Genomic DNA, 22216 nt, shown 5'->3' with positions numbered 1-22216 from the left:
GATGACTCGTTAGCGCAAACGATCTCTATCAAAATATGACACATAATTTAAACTTCAGTTAGTTATCCTCATGTTTAGTGTTTCTGTAAAGTCATTGAGGATTACATTGTTTATATAAATATTTCAGGGGGTAAAAAATACATTTTTCGAGAAGTTTGAGGATTCAGAATGCACGTCTAGGTCATTTTCTTCAAAGCCGGCATGAGCAGGGTTGGGAAACTGTCTTGAACAGTCAACTAACCTGACAGCCTTTATTGGGCACATATTGATCTATAGCTGGGTCATGCTATCGTTACTGTACATTTTGGATCAATAATTCAATAATACATTTAGTGTAAAACTTTCAACAAGCACTGGTATTATTCATTGATATGATAATTTTTCTGCAAGTAAATGTGGTCTGCAGTGAACTCTCCCTCTCACTTCTCTATACCGTTACTATAACATTTAATTTAGATTGCAAACTTTAGTTGGAATATAAACAAAAGGGTAATTCAGTGCATTGTTCTTAAACTTTATTGAAATATTATGATTAGAGGAAAGTTATCATTCATGTTATAATTAATATTTTGCTTTGGAGCAACCAAATTCATAACCTTGACCAATTTTTCAAGGTTTCATTGTTTTGTTAGAGTTTTGGGGTAAGGATATATACAAAATGACAAAACACTTTACAAATGGTTAGGATAAAATTCATGTCCATTTGGATAATGATTTGGCGTTGCGGTAGAAAGATATGACATTGTGATAATGATACATGGTATTATGGTGGTAACTTGCAAAACCCTTTATTTAATTGAGAAATGATATGACATTTGATTGATGGATTACTTAATTCATTCATGTTTTTCAAAAATTATTTTAAGGCATCCATCAACTGGTGAACCATTACTGAAATGATAATTATTTGATAGTAATAAGCCAAATTTCAATGAAATATGACCGATGTTGGAGTGGATGCCATGCATGCCGCTAACTTTTCCAATGTGTCCGACGTACTGTCTCGGGTCTTCAGTTTGCATACAGGGATCAATTTCAAAACAGAAAAGATGCGAAAAGACATTTCATGAAATAATCAAGCATGAAGCATAATTTATGATAAATTGTGTTTGTTTTGTTTCTTTAAATTTACAAGAACACATTTCCTATACAAAGCTTAAGGTGCTAAAACAACCAATTGATTCAAGCTTAAATTTAATGAAATGAAGTTTGGATAAGCCCTAATTAGTCTCCTGCTGGTGGAACTGGAGGAGAGTAAAGTGTTTGTATGTCCGTCTGTCTGTCTGTCCAGATGTTTGTTTCCCAGGGCTAGAAAAAACAATTTTCAGCTACTCGTCTGTCGGGTAAGTGAAAATTGAAACTCACTAGCCCGAATCCAATATTCACTCACCGGAAGAAAAAAAGGCAACAAAACATAATTTAAGGAACACAAATTTTATTATCAATTTATGTATCAAATGTTTGAACTCAACACTTCCTTTTATTGTTTTACTCATATTTAATTCACTGTTAACGTGAGCAAGAACATCGACTTGCAACATTTGTGGTGACGCAATAGGTTTTCGCGTAGTCTGGATCAGCCCGAGTCTTGACACGTGGTGTAAACAAGGATACTACATCCATGTATCTGATCGACTATCAGTGGATTTAAATTAGTTTTAAGAGTTTTGAAGTTGATAAACGTAATTTATTATTGTATGTTCAATAGTTAGAACTACAAATTTCACTCGCACGCCGGACAAGTAGCTGAAACAAATCACTTGCCCGCAAGTAGCTTTGACTCGTCTACATGAGCAGATGAGTGGATTTTTCTAACCCTGCTTTCCAGATGATAACTTGAGAAAAGAAGAATGGATTTGAATGAAACTTCATTTAAAATTAGGTTATGAGGTAATACTGAGTGGGATTGAGTTTGGGATGGAAAGGTCAACCACAAAGGTCAATTGCTAAAGATAGATATTTTCATCAGATTTTGATTTCCAGATGACAACTTTAGAAAGGAGTGATGGATTTGGTTGAAATTTCACACATTATTAGCTTATGAAGTAAAACAGAGTGGGACTGAGTTTGGGGTCAAAAGGTCAACTACGAAGGTCACTTACTAAAAGTAGACTTTATTGTCATATGTGGCTTCCAGATAACTTGTGATAAGGTAGATCAGTTGTATTGTAACTTGATGCAATCTGATACTATTAGAAAACATACAGGTGGGATTGAGTTAGGGGTCAAAAGTTCAACTATGAAGGCTGTGAAGGTCACCTACCATAATAGACATTTATAACCATTTTAGATGTAGGAGGCAAAGATTGTAAGAATAACACCAGTTGTCAACTAACCAATGTTCAAGGTCACTCTGTCAAAATATCAAGGTCAAATTTTTTCATGTGTATACTGGCAATGTAACTAAAATGATTAAATTGACCCTTAAAGGTAAGACAAAATGCCAAATCCTTTCTAACATGGCAGTCAAATTTTACATCTTTTCATGTGTATACTGACAATGTAATCAAAATGATTAAATTTACCCTTAAAGGTAAGACACGAAGCTGATTTCTTTCTGACATGGCAGTATTTCTGTTCTCAGCACCCAGTTATGATAGAATCAAACATTCTTCATGAATGGAAGCATCTTAAGGTCCTTTAACAAAACTGTGAATTTTATGGGCCCAGGGTCTCACATTTCCCCGTGGGGAGGGGGTAAAAAAGTTTGCTATAGTTTATATAGAAAAAATAGATTTTGCGCATAATTTGTTTAATTTTCATTGGAAATAATTTCAGACTTGGTTAGAATTATGAGTGAAGGATGACGGCTTGATGGTTTGCCCGTTTTTATCCTGACTGACCCCTAGGGGCTGATGGATGGGGCCAAAAGGGGTCGAATTGACTTCAATTTCGAAAAACTTCTTCTCAACACCCAGATATATGGCAGAACCAAATGTTCTGTATGGATGGAATATGAATAGAAGCATCATAATTTTCATAGAAAAATTGCATTTTTGAGCATAATGTAAGTTATTTCCTTCTGGATGCATGAATTGACACTGGCTTACTACATTCAGTGTCACAATATCTGTTTCATGACTCTTGATAACTGTCCTTTAACCTTTATATTCCATATTGCTTAACTGAGGTGACCGTCAAGGTTGTTAGGCTTCCTATTTCCAGATAATCATTTAATTGAACAAGGGATGACAAACTTGATGAAAACTTTATACAGTATTAAACACAAGGGAGTGCATATGAAGTTTTTTGCTGTGTTACTTTCTGGTTTTGATGTCCTTCCTGACAAGTCACTGGTTTTGGTGGGAAGACTTCCAGTTGCTAAAATGTGACATCTGTTCATTGCAATCAAGGTCTATATTGCTTAGAAAATTTAATCAACGATGAGTGTTGCAGGCAACACTTACTGTAATCTTGCTGAAGATTATCATGTGTGCCCCAAAAACCTTCACGGGACCACTTACATCTTTGCTTATATTGTAATCATTTTTCTCAGACGATTTGTATAGGGTACATAATGTACGATATGAAATAAAGATTGAAAATCCAATTAGTCATAATATCAAGAGTGACAATGTTTTAACCTTTCTTCTAATCATTTATTACTTTAACTATCATGAGCATTGGTGAGGTGACAATAAAATGTTCTGAAACTGGGTTTTCCTTATGTTGTGATTCACAACATCTGATTGGTCATTAAAAATAGCCACTCACAGCACTGGAAACGTGGCGTTTCAAAGAAGAACAGTTCACAATCGGCTATTTTTGTTGGCAGTGCTTGAGTTACAATCTTAAGAACACATTTTATTGAAGTTGTCGAGATATACACTATATATATATCAACTTTGCGATGATAAAGCTTATACAGTAATGGATGAATAAATTATACGACAAAACAAATGGAACATGATATTAAGCAGGTTTCTCTGTATTTCATGATATTACAACATGTTTTGGTAGTTACATCCTTGTTTGAGGACCTATTAATTGGTTTTATTGGTGTTTTATTCAACAAAGATTTTTAGATGTATTCAGGGAGCTGACATAACAAGTATTTTATGATATCAGATTCTGCCTAATATGCATTATAAATGATGGTAGCAAATTGTCAAAAAATCTGATAGTACAGCACTGTTGTTACCTAGCTTCAGACATGTTTTGTTACTTTTTCGAATTTAAAGTTATGGGCCCTATTCCCATAGTAGTGAAATGTGAAAAAGCCCTGATATTGTGTTGAGAAGTGAAGTTGACATCATATTCAATCCACCGTTCATAAACTAGTCCTTTCTTGATATCATAAATGTGTTTTCAGACAGTATAAATGCAACAAAGTGAATTGAACAGAGATTATTTTGATGTTTTTAATCAATTGATATACACTAATTAAACATGACATGATTAAAAGTGTGTTAATTATACCATTAAGTCAGCTTTTTAAAGTTTCCATTGCATAGATTTCATGTACTTGTTGGTCTCCATTTTATGAAACAAACCCCATAATACAGGGTCCAAATTTTTAGTGTCACTGATTTAGTACAGGTATCTGGAGTGTCCCATTTCTAACTTCACTACCTCCCTGCAGTTGTGTGTTCATTGAGTCTCCCCTTCTCTAAACTCACTACACCTCTGTACAGATGTGTACATTTTGAGTGTCCATCTCTCTAGCCCCACTTCCTCAGTACAAGTGCTTGTACATGGAGTGTCCCATTTCTAGCCTCAATACCTCAGTACAGATGTGTGTACACAGTTTGTCATTTTCTCTAACCTCATTACCTTAGTGCAGATGTGTTGGAATGTCTCCCTCTTGTCTCAGGACCTCAGTGTAGATATATACATGGTGTTTTTCTGTTTCTAGCCCTACAACCTCAGTATAGATGTGTTTAAATTTTGTGCTACCTCAGTAGAAATATGCACACGGGATGTCTGAATCTCTGGTCTCACTACAAATGTGTGCAGATACAGGTGTACCCAATGATTTCTAGCCTCACAATCTTAGTAAAAGTGTGCACATTGTGATATTTCCCTTGTTTAGCCCAAGTACCTCAGTACAGGTGTAGTGTGTACACTGAGTGTCCCCATCTGTAGCCTCATTACTGTGTTACAGATATATATATGAACATGTAGTGTCCCTATCTCTAGCCTCATTACCTTATTACAGGTATATATATATGTACATGTAGTGTGTACCTATCCCCATCTAGCCTCATTACCTGTGTTACAGATATATATGTGTACACAGAGTGTCCCTATCTCTAGCCTCATTACCTTATTACAGGTATATATATATGTACATGTAGTGTCCCTATCTCTAGCCTCATTACCTTGTTACAGATGTAGTGTGTACACAGAGTGTCCCCATCTCTAGCCTCATTACCTTATTACAGGTATATATATATGTACATGTAGTGTCCCTATCTCTAGCCTCATTACCTTGTTACAGATGTAGTGTGTACACTGAGTGTCCCCATCTCTAGCCTCATTACCTTATTACAGGTATATATATGTACATGTAGTGTCCCCATCTCTAGCCTCATTACCTTGTTACGGTTGTATGTACATGTAGTGTCCCCATCTCTAGCCTCATTACCTTGTTACAGATGTATGTACATGTAGTGTCCCCATCTCTAGCCTCATTACCTTGTTACATGTGTGTGTACATGTAGTGTCCCCATCTCTAGCCTCATTACCTTGTTACATGTGTGTGTACATGTAGTGTCCCCATCTCTAGCCTCATTACCTTGTTACAGATGTAGTGTGTACACAGAGTGTCCCCATCTCTAGCCTCATTACCTTGTTACGGTTGTATGTACATGTAGTGTCCCCATCTCTGGCCTCATTTCCTTGTTACATGTGTGTGTACATGTAGTGTCCCCATCTCTAGCCTCATTACCTTGTTACGGTTGTATGTACATGTAGTGTCTCCATCTCTAGCCTCATTACCTTGTTACGGTTGTATGTACATGTAGTGTCCCTATCTCAAGCCTCATTACCTATTACAGGTGTGTGTACATGTAGTGTCCCCATCTCTAGCCTCATTACCTTGTTAAAGATATATATATGTACATATAGTGTCCCCATCTCTAGCCTCACTACCTTGTTACAGGTTTGTGTAGATGGAGTGTCCCCATCTCTAACCTCATTACCTTATTACAGGTGTGTGTTCCTGGATTATCCCTATCTCTATCATCATTACCTTGTTACAGGTGTGTTTACATGGAGTGTCCTCATCTATAGCCTCACTACCACAGTGTATGTGATATTTGTATTTACAGTTGTACCCCAGTACAGGTAGATATATGTGTAAGTTAGTATAAGTACTGTACCCCTCCAGTTTTGCTGTACCATAGACAGGTATATACATATGTGTGATGTTCTTCTTCCGACTACTTGGCTCTCCACATACAGGTGTACAGGGGTAAGTCTTTGTGATAAAAACTCCTCACATGATTGTTTCAGACTGGCAAATATCCAGTATTAGCCAGATATCATATGTTTATCCCCCAAACCTACTCTCACACATATGTACTGCAAGTTTAGCAGGATAGGAGCATACCTCATGGCTCTGTGATAAAGACAAACAGAAACCTGTTCAAGGTAAGATTGTGTCATTTTAATGTAAGTAAACACTTTTATTATGTTGTCAGTGTTTACAAGCTGAAAGGGTAAAGGTAAACTCCATATTATAGCAATTTACTTTGTGCGTAATAGACATATATTAGAAAATGATTGATCACATAAATATGTACAACTGAAGAAACATGTTAAAACAAACAATATGTAGATACAGGACCAGGGAAATAGAACCACCTCACTCTGTAGGTACATGTGTTATAAATATTATGGCAAGCTCATCAACACTTTACCATTCCCATCTAATGAAAGACGCACATGTACATGTTCACAGTTCTAGGTAACCTGTATCCTGTGTAGTTGGAGAACAGGGCTGATCTCTAGACTATAGCAGTTCTTATGATGAGGTCATTTCTAGCTCCTTGGCAAGAATACGACCTAAAGGTTTCACTAGTGTTGTGTCTGTCATCATTTTATTGAAACTACATGTCTTAAGGAACAGAGAGACGTGGAGGGTAAGGATTTTTGTCATGTACAATTGATTGTTTGAGTGAAGGTCTATCATCTTTGTTGAGTCATCTGACCTTCACAAACTTTTAGGATGACATATGTGACATAATTCAACTTCTTCATAAAATAATATAATGATAATATATTATATTGAAGCTAATTTGGTTAATAATATTATTGTTATATCTTTGTATCACGGTGTATGATCAATAATTCAAGTTCAAAGTTTTTCAAATGGCCAATATAATCTAGATTAATCCTTTACAATATCAAAATGGTGATTCAATGAGGTTGTCATAGCAACAATGAGTTTGACTATCAATAAATAAACTAGGAGTAATACTGGGCATTTTGACGTAGTTCTGTCTTTTAATCAGTTGTTCAGACCTCTATGTATCCAATAAGTAAGATCTGTAATACAGATTATATATGTGTGACTGTGATGGAAACTGTTGTAAAATGGTGGTTGTTGTGTAGATTAAGATAAGTGAGTAGTTATATGAACTTCTTATCATTGGATCCTGTTTCATTTCAGAAGATAAGAAATGATGTCGTTGGCCTTTAAAACACCAGCATAGGTAGGAGTAGGTGATATTTTTGTGTGTTGTACCATTCTGTACACATACATGTAACTGTAATATAAATGAATTCCCCATCTATTAGTGTTAAACCTGTTACTCGTCTTAGAAACCAAATACTTAACTGTTGTCCAAGAATAAACCACAGATCTCGTTTTATCTTTAGTAAATGTCATATTAGGTTACAACATTGTAATGTCTGTACATGTGTGTGATGTATTTGTGTACTCCAGTCCTATTTAGTTACAAGTGTTGGTACATATAAACCAATCTTGTTGTGAATGGCATCGTGCATCTTTTGCATATAATGGTCGTTTCTCAGCAGTTTTCCCTAGTAATTCATGTATGTTTGTTATTTCATCTCTTAATGTTACAGATTTGTTTGGCAGGTCTGCATATTTTCATTTAGGTGAAACCTGTAAACTACTGTTGTATATATACGAGGCATGAAGATTGTACAAAAGATGCACAAGTGAATAGCACCTTTTGATGCAAACTTGGAGTTAGATATACAATAGAGCCAACCAGTATCGCTCTCAGATTCCTCAATGATGCTAAATGCCAAAATATTGAAGCCTAGGAGGCGTCTGAGAGAAAAGCAAAATTGATTAAAAAAATGCAAAATCAAGATGCGAAGGTGCACTAATTATATATAGTCCATAATTCAATAATGTTGTAATTTATACATCTGATAATTTGAGAAGAAAATCAAGTATATGTGTTTAATTCAGAACCATGCCACTATTGTAGTTGATTAAAACAGGGTATGCAGGTTAAGACCAAATCCAGGGATTTAAAGTCCATCAGCATTGTTTATCACCAGCACTCTAGAAGATATAATAATGATTTGTATGATCAGTAAACATTGATAGTATACCAAACACTCTAGAAGATATAATAATGATTTGTATGATCAGTAAACATTGATAGTATACCAAACACTCTAGAAGATATAATAATGATTTGTATGATCAGTAAACATTGATAGTATACCAAATTAGGGAAGTTAGTATATTAAGAGACCACTAATTACACAATCAATATGCCGCAGAAATAAAATTCATTCTGATTTCATAAACATTCATAGAAAGTATTAGAAATACTATTGTTCTGATGTCTTGAAGATCTTTTTAAATCACCATTTGATTTTGTGACTGATAAAAAAAATAAATCGTCAACAGGTGGCCATCTTCGATTTGACAAAAAAGGATTGTTATCACTGTTTTATGAGAAGTAATAGATAGATATTTCTCAAACCTAAACTGTGAGAAGTCACTGAAGCAGAAAAGAGGCTATCACATGCCTGTAAACATTGTATAGGATTCATTTTTTAAGTGACAACACATTTTAATACATATCCTGATTGCAAATATCTAGTATTTCAGGTTAAGATGTGACTTAGGTATGTAAAAACTTGTGGAGACATCAAAGTAACCAAGGTTTTTTATTAAAGTGTCACATGAATGTATCCATAATATTTACTGGATGAATATAAACATACAGAATCTAAATACACGCAACAGCTGATCATGATCAACAATGAAATTGAGATGTTTTAAAAGAAGTCATATGTATGGTGGTGTAAAATTAATTCCCATTATGCATGCAGGTATCTTATTTGTGTATATGCAACATAAAAAAATAGTGTTAAGATCTAGACCTTGAAAATTTTTTAATACACAATGGGTGATCTGCACACATAAACCAAAGGATGTTTTAAGCATATTTTTAATGCTGTATGTATGTACATATATTGACTATTTACTGAAGTTTACAGTACATATTTTCATATATATGTATAGGTGTATATCAATATTACCTCAAATTAGTGATAAACAGGTGGAAGAAATAAATTCAGCTCCTTCAGACGGTGACATGAGGTTATGAATTTCCTTGGAATTAAACTAGATTGGTGCTATATTGCCTACATTTTTGTGTTTACAGGGACATTACAATAGGATGAACAGTTATGATAGGGTGCGTAAAATTGTTCAGGAGGAAGGCAGGACCGCACGAAATCTTGTCATTTACAATGTTCCGGTTGAACAACAGAACCGAACAGGAGCAGGTAACCCTGCAGGTAAGAGAAATAGAATAATTTGTTCATAACAGATGTTCCTACAGGTAAGTTTGAGATAAATAAAGTTAAACAGACATGTATATTTATATCAGGTGAATCTTCAGGGAAGATGTAATGATGAGGAAGACCACTGTGATGATGGTGATGCACTTTATATATGCCAGTGAAATGTGAACACTCAAAGGGAGATAACTCCAATGACTCCACATACATAAAATGCAGTTGCTTCTTCAAATTGTTGAAAGTCTCAGAGTCCAAACATATTCAGCCATTCAAAAAATTAATCCAGATTGCCTTTATTGAATTTTGGTGCTATGTCATGCATATGGCTTGTTAAATTTTTAATATGTATTCTTATAACAGTAAATTACTCCAAACATCTGTTTAAGTTATAAAGTTACCCGTATAAAATGCTCTTAAAAGAAAGCATAGTAAACTTTAAAAAATATGATTCCTGTACCAAAATAAGGATAATACAATCTTGAAATTTAGATGTGGCAGTTTTCTGCTATTTTTGCAACCATTTGAAGGTCAGAAAATGTAGTTTATTATTCTAAAATTGTGTATCTTGTGAAATAATATTCTTCTTTGAATATAAGTGTTCAAAACAATAGAAATCAATGAATTGACAATTTGTTGGTAATTGCACAAATTTGATATTGATTGTAAGTTGCTATATATATGTATATACAAGCTTATGTTGGTCTGTTTCATTTGTGTTGGCAAGAAAATCAATAGTTTTACTGTGAAGATTTGAAATGAAATCTACATATGAAGCAGATTGTTGCACGGTGTATTTAAAACAGCCTGAAAGGTTTAATTATTTATCAAAGTGTTCCTTTTGTGTGGGAAATGCAGGACACATGTACTCTTTGGTTCCTGATAAGATTAGTGAAAGAACAAGATTTTTCAGCAAGACATTGACATAGTTTGTGCTGTATTGACTTCATTATTCCTGTTATGTCTGTTTGTAACTACAAATATACATCAATACTAAGAAAACAAGATCCAGTGTCTAGTCTGGTAGATTCAGTAATATCAGCAGTCTTCCTAGGATTGATTCCTAGTGGAATACAAGTTTGGTTCAAAGATGTATAAACAGCAAACATAGAGGACCAGACAACATCTGTAGGAAGAATTAAAACTGTTTAATAGTTGACATGTTTCGGCATATTAGGTATGCCGTCCTCAGAACAGAGTAATTATTCAAAATACTGGACTTATATACTATCTCTACCTAGTTACTACACATGTTATTTACAGTTGACGTCATAGATGATACACAGGTTCAATGACGTAGTCTATTAGTGACGTCATAGATGATACACAGGTTACAATGACGTAGTCAATTAGTGACGTCATAGATGATACACAGGTTACAATGACGTAGTCTATTAGTAACGTCATAGATGATACACAGGTTACAATGACGTAGCCTATTAGTAACGTCATAGATGATACACATGTTACAATGACGTAGTCTATTAGTGACGTCATAGATGATAGACAGGTTACAATGACGTAGTCTATTAGTGACGTCATAATGTACAAATCTTGATTGGATTATGCTAGATACTGTAATGATACGCATGTTAACAATATTAATAAAGAGAAAACGGAAATAACTACGAGTACTATGGTATATATGTGCATGTAGAAGTACGAAAATAAAATATAGGTAAGTAAAATGTTATGCCAGCTGTAAGAGAGCTTCTGCAGGCAGTGTGCTTGGTACAGAATATCTACAGGTATGTACACTACAACTGAATATGAGAATTAGCACTATTTTCTAGATTAATTTGAATGAAATAAAATAAAATAACAGTCTAGTTAACTAATGTCCGGTACATGGACAAAGGTGCAAATAAATTAGGATTTCAGTTTATGTTAAACCATATGTAACAAGTAGCCATGAAAAAAGTAACAAAGTTCTTTGGTTATCCGTGTCTGATATTTAATCCTTTTGGTTAAGTGGTGTTTAGAAAGGAGATAAAGGCCTCTTCTGTGCTTTGGTGTATATTTAAGTTTTTGGAGGTGGTTCTAAGGCCGATAATTTTCACATAACTGATGTCATATTCGGTGGATGTATAGTGGTGGAAAACTGGTTTGTGTTTATCGTTGTTACGAATATCGGCGAAATGGCCATGGAAACGTTCGTGGATAGTGTTTCCAGTTCGTCCAATGTATTGTATTCCACATTTTAGGCACTGTATTATGTAGATTGGGCTTACAGAGTTTTCCTAATGACGAATGTTTGTTCGATGACAGGGTAGACTTTCCAGAGTCTGGCTTGATGGATTTGTCAGCCCTCACAAGTAGGTTCCTTAGGTTGTTAGATTTTTTATAGGCAGCGGTAATGACCGAATTACTCATTGGAGGGCCTATTTGGTTGAGAATCACTGTGTGTGTTTTTAGAGTTCTTTCTATGAGTTGACGGTGGGGATCAAATTTAGTAATGAATGGAACAAGAGATTTGGTCTCTGGATTGTCCTTGCTAGGTAATGCTGATCTATTGGTATTCCTAGCTTTTTCTGTAGTGAATTCTAAGAGATTCTTTGGATAAATGTTCTTGCACATGGCTTTGCTGTGTTTGTCAAATTCGTTTAAAGTCGAGTATGCTACATACCCTAAGAAGTTGCCCTAATGGATTGTTGTGAATGTGAATACATGGTTGGCATTGTATTGCAGGTGTAGGTGTGCATCAGTAGGCTTAGTGTGTAGTGTGGTCTGTAGAGTACCATCTTCAGTAGGCTTAGTGTATAGTGTGGTCTGTAGAGTACCATCTTGCTCTTTGATTACTGTGGTGTCTAGGAAATTAATCCGAGTAGAGCTCACCTCATACATAAAATGGATCTTAGGATGAAATTGGTTAAGGCCACCCATGAAGGCAGTAAGGTCCTCGTTGGGGAATGTCCAAATAAAAAAAATCATTGATAAACCAGAGGCCGAGTCCCTAGGAAATTCGTTTCAAGTTGGTCCATAAATAATACGGTGTAATTAAGTACACATTTAGTTCCCATACTGGTTTGTTTGTTTGTTGTTGTGGTAAAATGTAGAAATCTAAAGAGGATCAAAGTCAGTGGAGACCTGTCAACCCTAGTGTCCAGGGCTTGTTTTGCTGCAAAAGTGCTGTCTCTGTGTGGAATTGATGTAAAGAGAGAGGATACATCCGCAGTGACTAGAAGACTATGTGTTTGGATTCGGCCAAGATTGTTAATTTTATAGAGGAAGTCTTTTGTGTCTTTTAAGTAAGATTTTGCTCTGATCACAAGTTAAGGTGATAATCACAGGTAGCTGACAACTTTTCTGTAGCTGACACTATTGGTCTACCTGGATTCCCTGGTTTTTGTATTTTAGGTGGGAGATAGAAAAGAGGGATCCTGGCATCCTTGATATTATTGAATTAGACAATATCTTTGTCGAGTTTAGATTCAATATGAAGAAAATGATTAAATCTTTCACTATGCCCTGAGATGGATCTACATCTAACAATCTATAGTGTTTGGTGTTGCTGATTTGATGGTCTGATTCTGTCTGAGGGAGATGCGCACTTGAGATTCTTCTTGTTTAAGATTATGAAAAATATTTTGTTTTGGGGGAGTGTTGGTTATCAAAAACAAAGTAGTATTGGGGAAAGTGTCCAAATCTGTATCAAGGCCAGATTGTGGTGTCCAGTCTGATGTAGGTCTGAAAGGGTTAGGAGCAAAAGTATTACTAATTTTCATGATCCTTAAAAAAAACATGAAGTGTGACTCTGTGTTGAAATAGGTTTATGTCCGTTAAAAGATCGATAGGTTCTGTAATCGCTGGTGTGGGACAAAAAGAAAGTCCCTTGGATAAACTGAAAGTTCATAATTAGATGGTATGATGTTGGATAGGTTAACAACCGCGTAGGTGTGGGTTGTCCAAGCTCTACATTTCCTATATGTATTTTTGTGTACTTAGTGGAGGAAGGTCCCTTGTGGAAAATAAGTTAAAGTTTTTTACTTGCAGTAGAGTGCAGTTTCACTGTTGTAACCTATTTCTTTGGACTGTGTTGTTTGTGAATTAATTTTGTATGGACAATTTGGTTGAAGCCAGTAGATCATCTATGTGCGAGATTTCATCGATTCAACTCCGCATTGATGGTGGTCACTCTGTTATTCCAGTAATCCCAAAGGAGTATCACTAGGGATCCACTAAAGTTCAGATGTACTTTATCCCTTTTGTAGAGAAATGTAACGTTGGTGCCAGGAATTTGTGGTCGTATGTTAGTACAGAGAGTTTTGGGTACCTGATGCGTATTATCACAGTGTTCAAGTTATTCCAGATGGTTTTCTGTCGTGGCTAATTTGATGTGTAACTTTCTCAGAGTTGTGATGACAGAACGTGTCCTACCTATGGATGTTGTCAGGTCCTCTTTACTGGCCAAATATACATCAACTTAACATCTTGCCCTTATATTGAATATTCATAAAGTCTTTGACTGTATGTTAGTATTAGATAGTTGTTTGTTTTCTGGGTTTACTGCATGGTGAAAAGTCACGGTCATTTTGAGGGGGATCTCCTTGTTGTAACTGGTGATTACCACAACGGACAACATGTGGAAGGCCCAACTCATGCCACTCAAAGCAACAAGAGTTAAGTGTCTTGCTCTAGGACAAAACCATATCAGCACAGACTGGTTGGTTTTCTGAAAAACACTAACTGTCATGGGTAGGGTATTTCAAACTACTAACCATGGATCATAGATTTTGTGATTTTAACAAGTCTATGTTTGATGATCAGCCTTAATCTGAAAAAAGACTCAACCCTTCCTCCTTGTCCGTGTGTTATATGACAAACATTGATCCATTTATTGTTATGTTGAGATGGAATCTCTTCTCTTTCAAACAGATGGAGACTATTTTGCTACCCACCACTAGTCTTCTATGATAAAGTTCTGGAGAGTCAATAGGACTGGGAAAATAGGCCACTTATCCAGTGCTCTGTTATTGATCTAATTCAGACTTCTATAACCAGTTGGTCAGTCAATTCCATTAACCAAAGTTTGAGATCAGATAGCCTGACTTCAGGATCAAATGATAGTCCTCCATGGTAGTTGTGACTGCAAATGTATGGTGCCAGTCCCCAGATACCATCGTTGGCATGACCTTCATTTACTGCCTACCCCCTGACTTTGAGTAATAATTGAAAATGTTATCTCCTTGTGCCTATTGTAGGATAATAACATTATGGAGTATAACTCCTGAAAATTTCTCTTTCATATAATTTTTATAAGGGTCAAGATAATCAATAGCAGTTGCGTTTTGTCTGTCATTTTGTGTCCTTAAAATGACTTCATTTCAATAACCAAAAGGCCCAGAGAATTATTTACTGGGCATGTAGCATGTTGGAATAAAGGGTTACCAAGTTGTTCAAATGAATAACCATAACCCACTTTCAAGGTCTCAGAGATTGAATGTGTTAAAATCGTCAAACAACTTTTTGATAACCAAAAAATTCATGGAGCTTATATTTGGCTGGTAGCATTATTTGATGAAGAGATACTATGTTTGTTCAAATAAATGACCTTGACCTACTGTTAAAATCTTCAAATGACTTCTCCATAATCCAAACGTCCAGGCTATTGATATAAACAAATTTATATAAACAATTGACCTAGACCCACTTGCAAGGTCACTTGGGTCTAATGTGTTGAGAACTTCAAATGTCTTAGTAGCATGCTTGAGGAATAGTATTGTAAGTTTTCAGAAATTAACTTTATGTACCACCAAAGTCCTCTTTGTAAGCTGGAGAAATGGTGAACAAGCCAGGACCATTTGGCCTCTATCGTTTATAGGTCTTTGTAGTTGGATAATTGTGAAGGCCATAAGGCCTCTTACTTTGTATGGTAAAAAATGACCAAAAAAAAATCATTACCAAGATTTACATATTTCAGATACCAAAAGGGAAAGCAAGCTTTAAGTTTGTATTGATTTCCTTTTCTCACAATAGGCCACTTAATAATTTGGTTAAGCTTTAATGTAATCCCTGACATTGAGTAACATGTGGTTATTAATTGAAATATTTGTTACCGTTCTGTGTCATTATGACGTCACATTTCCATCTGCCCTGGTCAGGCCATATTTCCAGTAAGTCATGAATATTCTCGTTAGGCTAATAAATGCTGTAGTATCGGAATATCTGTATCCCTAATGTCAGCGTATTATCAGATTTTATGATGGAGACCTTTTCCATGCACTCTCACTATAATGGACTGGATAATTACTTGGGACAGTCTGTTATGGTTGTAACACGCAGAATTCATGTCCAAAAAGCCACTACACGTATTGATTACTGTACGTAACTTATACGACAAATGAGGTGGTGCTGGGAAAAAATATCAGCCGATATAGTGATGTCTTTGAATGATATCCTTCTGTCTGTACATTTGCTTCCACCCACATACAAATGTTGCTACAGTTGTGTGTAGTCTTATGTTATGCACCACTGTACATTTAACTTGCGACAGATCTTTATGGATTAGTGACTTGCACATATATTGGAGTGCTGCAGTATCGTATGGAACAGCATATATTTACAGACTTACAGCTGTCTCGGTTACAGTGTAGTTACAGGGTTACAGCTCTGTTTTCAATACAGCGATGTTTTACAGTAGATTTGTCAAGTTGAAAAATTCTATGTGTGTTGGAAAATATACTTTCCATGAATGGAAACTATGGCATAGAGAAGTCTACATTACGATGGAAATGATTTGAAGAACCTCAGATTCTGAGTAAGGCAGGTGAAATTATTTAATTGTGCATCAATTTATGTATATATATATATATGTTCATTTCCCTGACAAACATCATGTAACACTTTCAGGTTATCCTAAGATGAAAGGATTTGGTAAGGTGCATATATGTATTCAAGAAATACATCAACACCATATATAAAACTTTCCTAATTGTGAAAAATTGAAATAACATCACAGTCGTCAGTATATACCTGGGACTTCATTTCTTATAAAACTTGCAGGACTGGATATCCAGACTGAAGTTGAACTTTCAAACATACCTGATTAAAAGGTCTGTATAACATAGATAAATTCCAATGTAGATAATGGAGCTAGGAGAGTCTGAATGGGATGCAGTCATTTGTAGTTCTATTGTTCAAAGTTTTATGTATTCTCTAGAGAAAAACTAGACTAGACAAAAGTCTCGTCATTATAATTAGAAACAATTTTTATGATGGAGTCCGTGGAAGCTGGCATACTTCAAACAATTTTTTTCTGAACCAGATTTTTAAACAGTAAATATTTAGTATGTGTGTTCCTTTTATGTACCTGTATTGATTCTTGATACAGTATGTATCTGGCTTAATTAGGTTTGTAAGGTTTGTAAGACAGACTTTACTTTCTCAATGGAAATGTTGATTTAGGTGATTTCTGATAACTATCTTCATACTGTGATGTTTTACCTACTAGGAATTTCAAATACTTTTAATCTGGTAAAATCAAGTCTTCCTGTAATTTGGGTAACTGGTAGAAAAAGAAATGGAAGTACTTAGATTTAAATATTGAACTCATGGTTAGATCTGGGATAGGTAATGTATAGCTGGTGATTTTTACATGTCAAAATTTTTTTTTAAATTATCAAATTATACGTTATTGAATAAAACTATTACAATCTGGATGTAAAAGGACATCTAATACACTTGTGTTTTATTTTTCCATGGATTAGTTTTTCACGGTCACTTTTATGTACTGCGAACTAGTTATAATATTATCACTGAGTAAGTAACTAGCTTTACGGTATTTAATGATAAAATTTAACAAAACAACATGTGTAAGAAAAAGCAATGTAAAAACTATTCCTTTGTTGAGGCCTTGTTTACTGTTCTCCTTTACTCAGGTATATAATTAACCTACCTGGTCTAATCAATATCCGATATTCCCTTAATCAATTTCACAATCCCAAGTGTGCTTTCTTAATGAGGTCACAACTACACCTTTAATCCCAGGGTCGTATACTTACCTACTATTAATATTTTAGCACCCTTTGGCCAGCCTTTAAGTGAGAAACACTAATACAAAGATACAGTACATCAGGTATATGGTTACTAAGTGTACCTGTATATGCATACTGGTGAAATCGCCATCAGATCCAATGCTGGGTAAGGACTTTGATTTAGTTCTAGTTCAGACTTTCACTGTTTCAGTACCACAACTGGCTTTCGTTTTAGAACAGAGATTGCAAATGTTTTTCTTTTCCATTAGTTTTCCTTGCCAAGCCTTTTCTAAATCTGTTATTGGAGTGTTAAGTGTTCTTTAAATAGGCCTTTGTGAATTCTCTACACAATAAGACAGACTGTGCTGGAATCACAAGACAGGATGCATCAGAAGATGGTATCATAGGATAAACTGTGGATTTATGTAACCAGCTTCACCAGTGTATAACTGGAAAATAGGTGTCTTTTGGGGTCTATACATCTACAGTGTTGAAAGTGAAAAAAAAAATATAAAGAGTGATGTCTTTCACAGCCAATATGTCTACATTCCAAGTTTTCAAAAGTGAATTATGTCTTTTGAATGACAATTGTCTGTAGTATTTAAGTTTTTATGTGATGTAAGTAAAAGGATATATATGAGTGATTTTACCAGAAAACAGCTTTTATAACAGGTAAAAGGTACAGGTATCATTTTATACAAGACATTTTTTCAAAATATTTCAAATCTCATATTGTTGTTTGCTTCAGTTTTAGTTTGGATTGTGTCCACACAGTTATTACTGGGTGCCAGACTTTAACTGTTAGCAGTTTGTATCAAGCAAATGCACATTGGAAGATTTAGATTAAAAGAGACTTTATACAACTTAAGTGTGAATCTTGTCTATTGATTTCACGTTTCACTGTGGCCATGGATATATTGTCTCCAAATAAGGATGGATTTAGCGTCTAGCAGACAAAGCCTTACAACAGTAGATGTTGTTTCCTTCACAGACATAGATTATTATGATGATATTGGCTGGTACATTGTGCATATCATGCTACATGCTACATGTGCAAGTGTGTCAGATCTGGCTATGCCTGTAAATACTGTTATACTTGTCATATCAAGGTTAAGAATTAGCCATTCTTATGCATTTATCCCACAAAGCTTTTAAAAAATGCTATACAGTGTAGTTACATACTGTCAGTATATCAGTACAGTGTAGTTACATACCGTCAGTATATCAGTACAGTGTAGTTACATACCGCCAGTATGTCGGTACAGTGTAGTTACATACCGTCAGTATGTCGGTACAGTGTAGTTACATACCGCCAGTATGTCGGTACAGTGTAGTTACATACCGCCAGTATGTCAGTACAGTTTAGTTACATACAGCCAGTATGTCGGACAGTGTAGTTACATACCGCCAGTATGTCGGTACAGTGTAGTTACATACCGCCAGTATGTCGGTACAGTGTAGTTACATACCGCCAGTATGTCGGTACAGTGTAGTTACATACCGTCAGTATGTCGGTACAGTGTAGTTACATACCGCCAGTATGTCGGTACAGTGTAGTTACATACCGCCAGTATGTCGGTACAGTGTAGTTACATACCGTCAGTATATCAGTACAGTGTAGTTACATACCGTCAGTATATCAGTACAGTGTAGTTACATACTGTCAGTATATCAGTACAGTGTAGTTACATACTGTCAGTATATCAGTACAGTGTAGTTACATACGGCCAGTATGTCGGTACAGTGTAGTTACATACCGTCAGTATATCAGTACAGTGTAGTTACATACCGCCAGTATGTCGGTACAGTGTAGTTACATACGGCCAGTATGTCGGTACAGTGTAGTTACATACTGTCAGTATATCAGTACAGTGTAGTTACATACCGCCAGTATGTCGGTACAGTGTAGTTACATACGGCCAGTATGTCGGTACAGTGTAGTTACATACCGTCAGTATATCAGTACAGTGTAGTTACATACCGTCAGTATGTCGGTACAGTGTAGTTACATACCGTCAGTATGTCGGTACAGTGTAGTTACATACCGTCAGTATATCAGTACAGTGTAGTTACATACTGTCAGTATATCAGGACAGTGTAGTTACATACCGCCAGTATGTCGGTACAGTGTAGTTACAGTACAGTAGTTACATACCGCCAGTATGTCGGTACAGTGTACAGTGTAGTTACATACATACCGTCAGTATGTCGGTACAGTGTAGTTACATACCGTCAGTATGTCGGTAGTTACATACCGCCAGTATGTCGGTACAGTGTAGTTACATACCGCCAGTATGTCGGTACAGTGTAGTTACATACCGCCAGTATGTCGGTACAGTTTAGTTACATACCGCCAGTATATCAGGACAGTGTAGTTACATACCGCCAGTATGTCGGTCGGTACAGTGTAGTTACATACCGCCAGTATGTCGGTACAGTGTAGTTACATACCGTATATCCATACCGCCAGTATGTCGGTACAGTGTAGTTACATACGGCCAGTATGTCGGTACAGTGTAGTTACATACGGCCAGTATGTCGGTACAGTGTAGTTACATACCGCCACTATGTCGGTACAGTGTAGTTACATACCGCCAGTATGTCGGTACAGTGTAGTTACATACCGCCAGTATGTCGGTACAGTGTAGTTACATACCGCCAGTATGTACATACCGCCAGTATGTCGGTACAGTGTAGTTACATACCGCCAGTATGTCAGTACAGTGTAGTTACATACCGCCAGTATGACGGTACGGTGTAGTTACATACAGCCAGGATGTCGGTACAGTGTAGTTACATACCGCCAGTATGTCGGTACAGTGTAGTTACATACCGCCAGTATGTCGGTACAGTGTAGTTACATACCGCCAGTATGTCGGTACAGTGTAGTTACATACCGCCAGTATGTCGGTACAGTGTAGTTACATACCGCCAGTATGTCGGTACAGTGTAGTTACATACCGCCACTATGTCGGTACAGTGTAGTTACATACCGTCAGTATGTCGGTACAGTGTAGTTACATACCGTCAGTATGTCGGACAGTGTAGTTACATACCGCCAGTATGTCGGTACAGTGTAGTTACATACCGTCAGTATGTCGGTACAGTGTAGTTACATACCGTCAGTATGTCGGACAGTGTAGTTACATACCGTCAGTATGTCGGTACAGTGTAGTTACATACCGCCACTATGTCGGACAGTGTAGTTACATACCGCCAGTATGTCGGACAGTGTAGTTACATACCGCCAGTATGTCGGTACAGTGTAGTTACATACCGCCAGTATGTCGGTACAGTGTAGTTACATACCGCCAGTATGTCGGTACAGTGTAGTTACATACCGCCAGTATGTCGGTACAGTGTAGTTACATACCGCCAGTATGTCGGTACAGTGTAGTTACATACGGCCAGTATGTCGGTACAGTGTAGTTACATACCGCCAGTATGTCGGTACAGTGTAGTTACATACCGCCAGTATGTCGGTACAGTGTAGTTACATACCGCCAGTATGTCGGTACAGTGTAGTTACATACCGCCAGTATGTCGGTACAGTGTAGTTACATACCGCCAGTATGTCGGTACAGTGTAGTTACATACGGCCAGTATGTCGGTACAGTGTAGTTACATACCGCCAGTATGTCGGTACAGTGTAGTTACATACCGCCAGTATGTCGGTACAGTGTAGTTACATACCGCCAGTATGTCGGTACAGTGTAGTTACATACGGCCAGTATGTCGGTACAGTGTAGTTACATACCGCCAGTATGTCGGTACAGTGTAGTTACATACCGCCAGTATGTCGGTACAGTGTAGTTACATACCGTCAGTATGTCGGTACAGTGTAGTTACATACCGCCAGTATGTCGGTACAGTTTAGTTACATACAGCCAGTATGTCGGTACAGTGTAGTTACATACCGTCAGTATGTCGGTACAGTGTAGTTACATACCGTCAGTATATCAGTATAAGTTGGTGCTGCACACTTACCACCAGTTTAGTATTATGTTTAGGCAGTATTAAGCCTATGTCTAATTAAAATCTCACTCCCATCTATTACTGTTTTGTAGAATCACCAACAAATATTAAGTCAGTATCCTATTATTATGCCACATTTTTTGGAACTCTGATGTTTAGGTCCTGGGCTCATGTTTTTCCTGTAGAACCTGCTCAAATTTTGAGATCCCACTATATCTCTTAGTATTGGGATCTCATCAAAGTTTGGAATGGATGTTCTGGACTCAACTTAAAAGCCTACAAAAATTACTGATTATATATAAAAATCCTATTCTCCTAATTTGTGACAGAAATATTGGACCCAGGGTTTATTGAAGGTTCTACTTGGTTGATTTTATCAGATCATTCAACAACACAGAATTAGATGTCGTTAAATATGAAGTTGTTGTGATCAGTGCATTATGGCCAGATAGACAGTGATATACCATATTGCCATGATTGTCAGTCATTGATTGTTGTGCAATTAACAAGCGATCACTTTTGGTTTAGTG

At 36.3% G+C, this 22216-nt stretch overlaps 1 protein-coding gene across 1 annotated transcript in view; it reads left to right on the top strand.

Annotated features, from left to right (window-relative positions):
- LOC132544216 (S phase cyclin A-associated protein in the endoplasmic reticulum-like) overlaps positions 1-22216 on the top strand; it is a 96318-nt gene that overhangs the window by 394 nt on the left and 73708 nt on the right. Inside the window, exon 2 of the mRNA XM_060207788.1 lies at positions 9603-9738. Coding sequence (XP_060063771.1) covers positions 9603-9738 — 136 coding nt within the window. The remainder of the gene's footprint in view (positions 1-9602; positions 9739-22216) is intronic.

Source organism: Ylistrum balloti, unplaced genomic scaffold (genome assembly GCF_031769215.1).
Source record: "Ylistrum balloti isolate Yb309-2 unplaced genomic scaffold, AGI_CSIRO_Ybal_v1 Utg369782, whole genome shotgun sequence".
NCBI classification, from domain to species: domain Eukaryota; kingdom Metazoa; phylum Mollusca; class Bivalvia; order Pectinida; family Pectinidae; genus Ylistrum; species Ylistrum balloti.
Note: the sequence above shows the minus strand (reverse complement) of the source record. Positions and strands in the feature narration are given on the sequence as shown.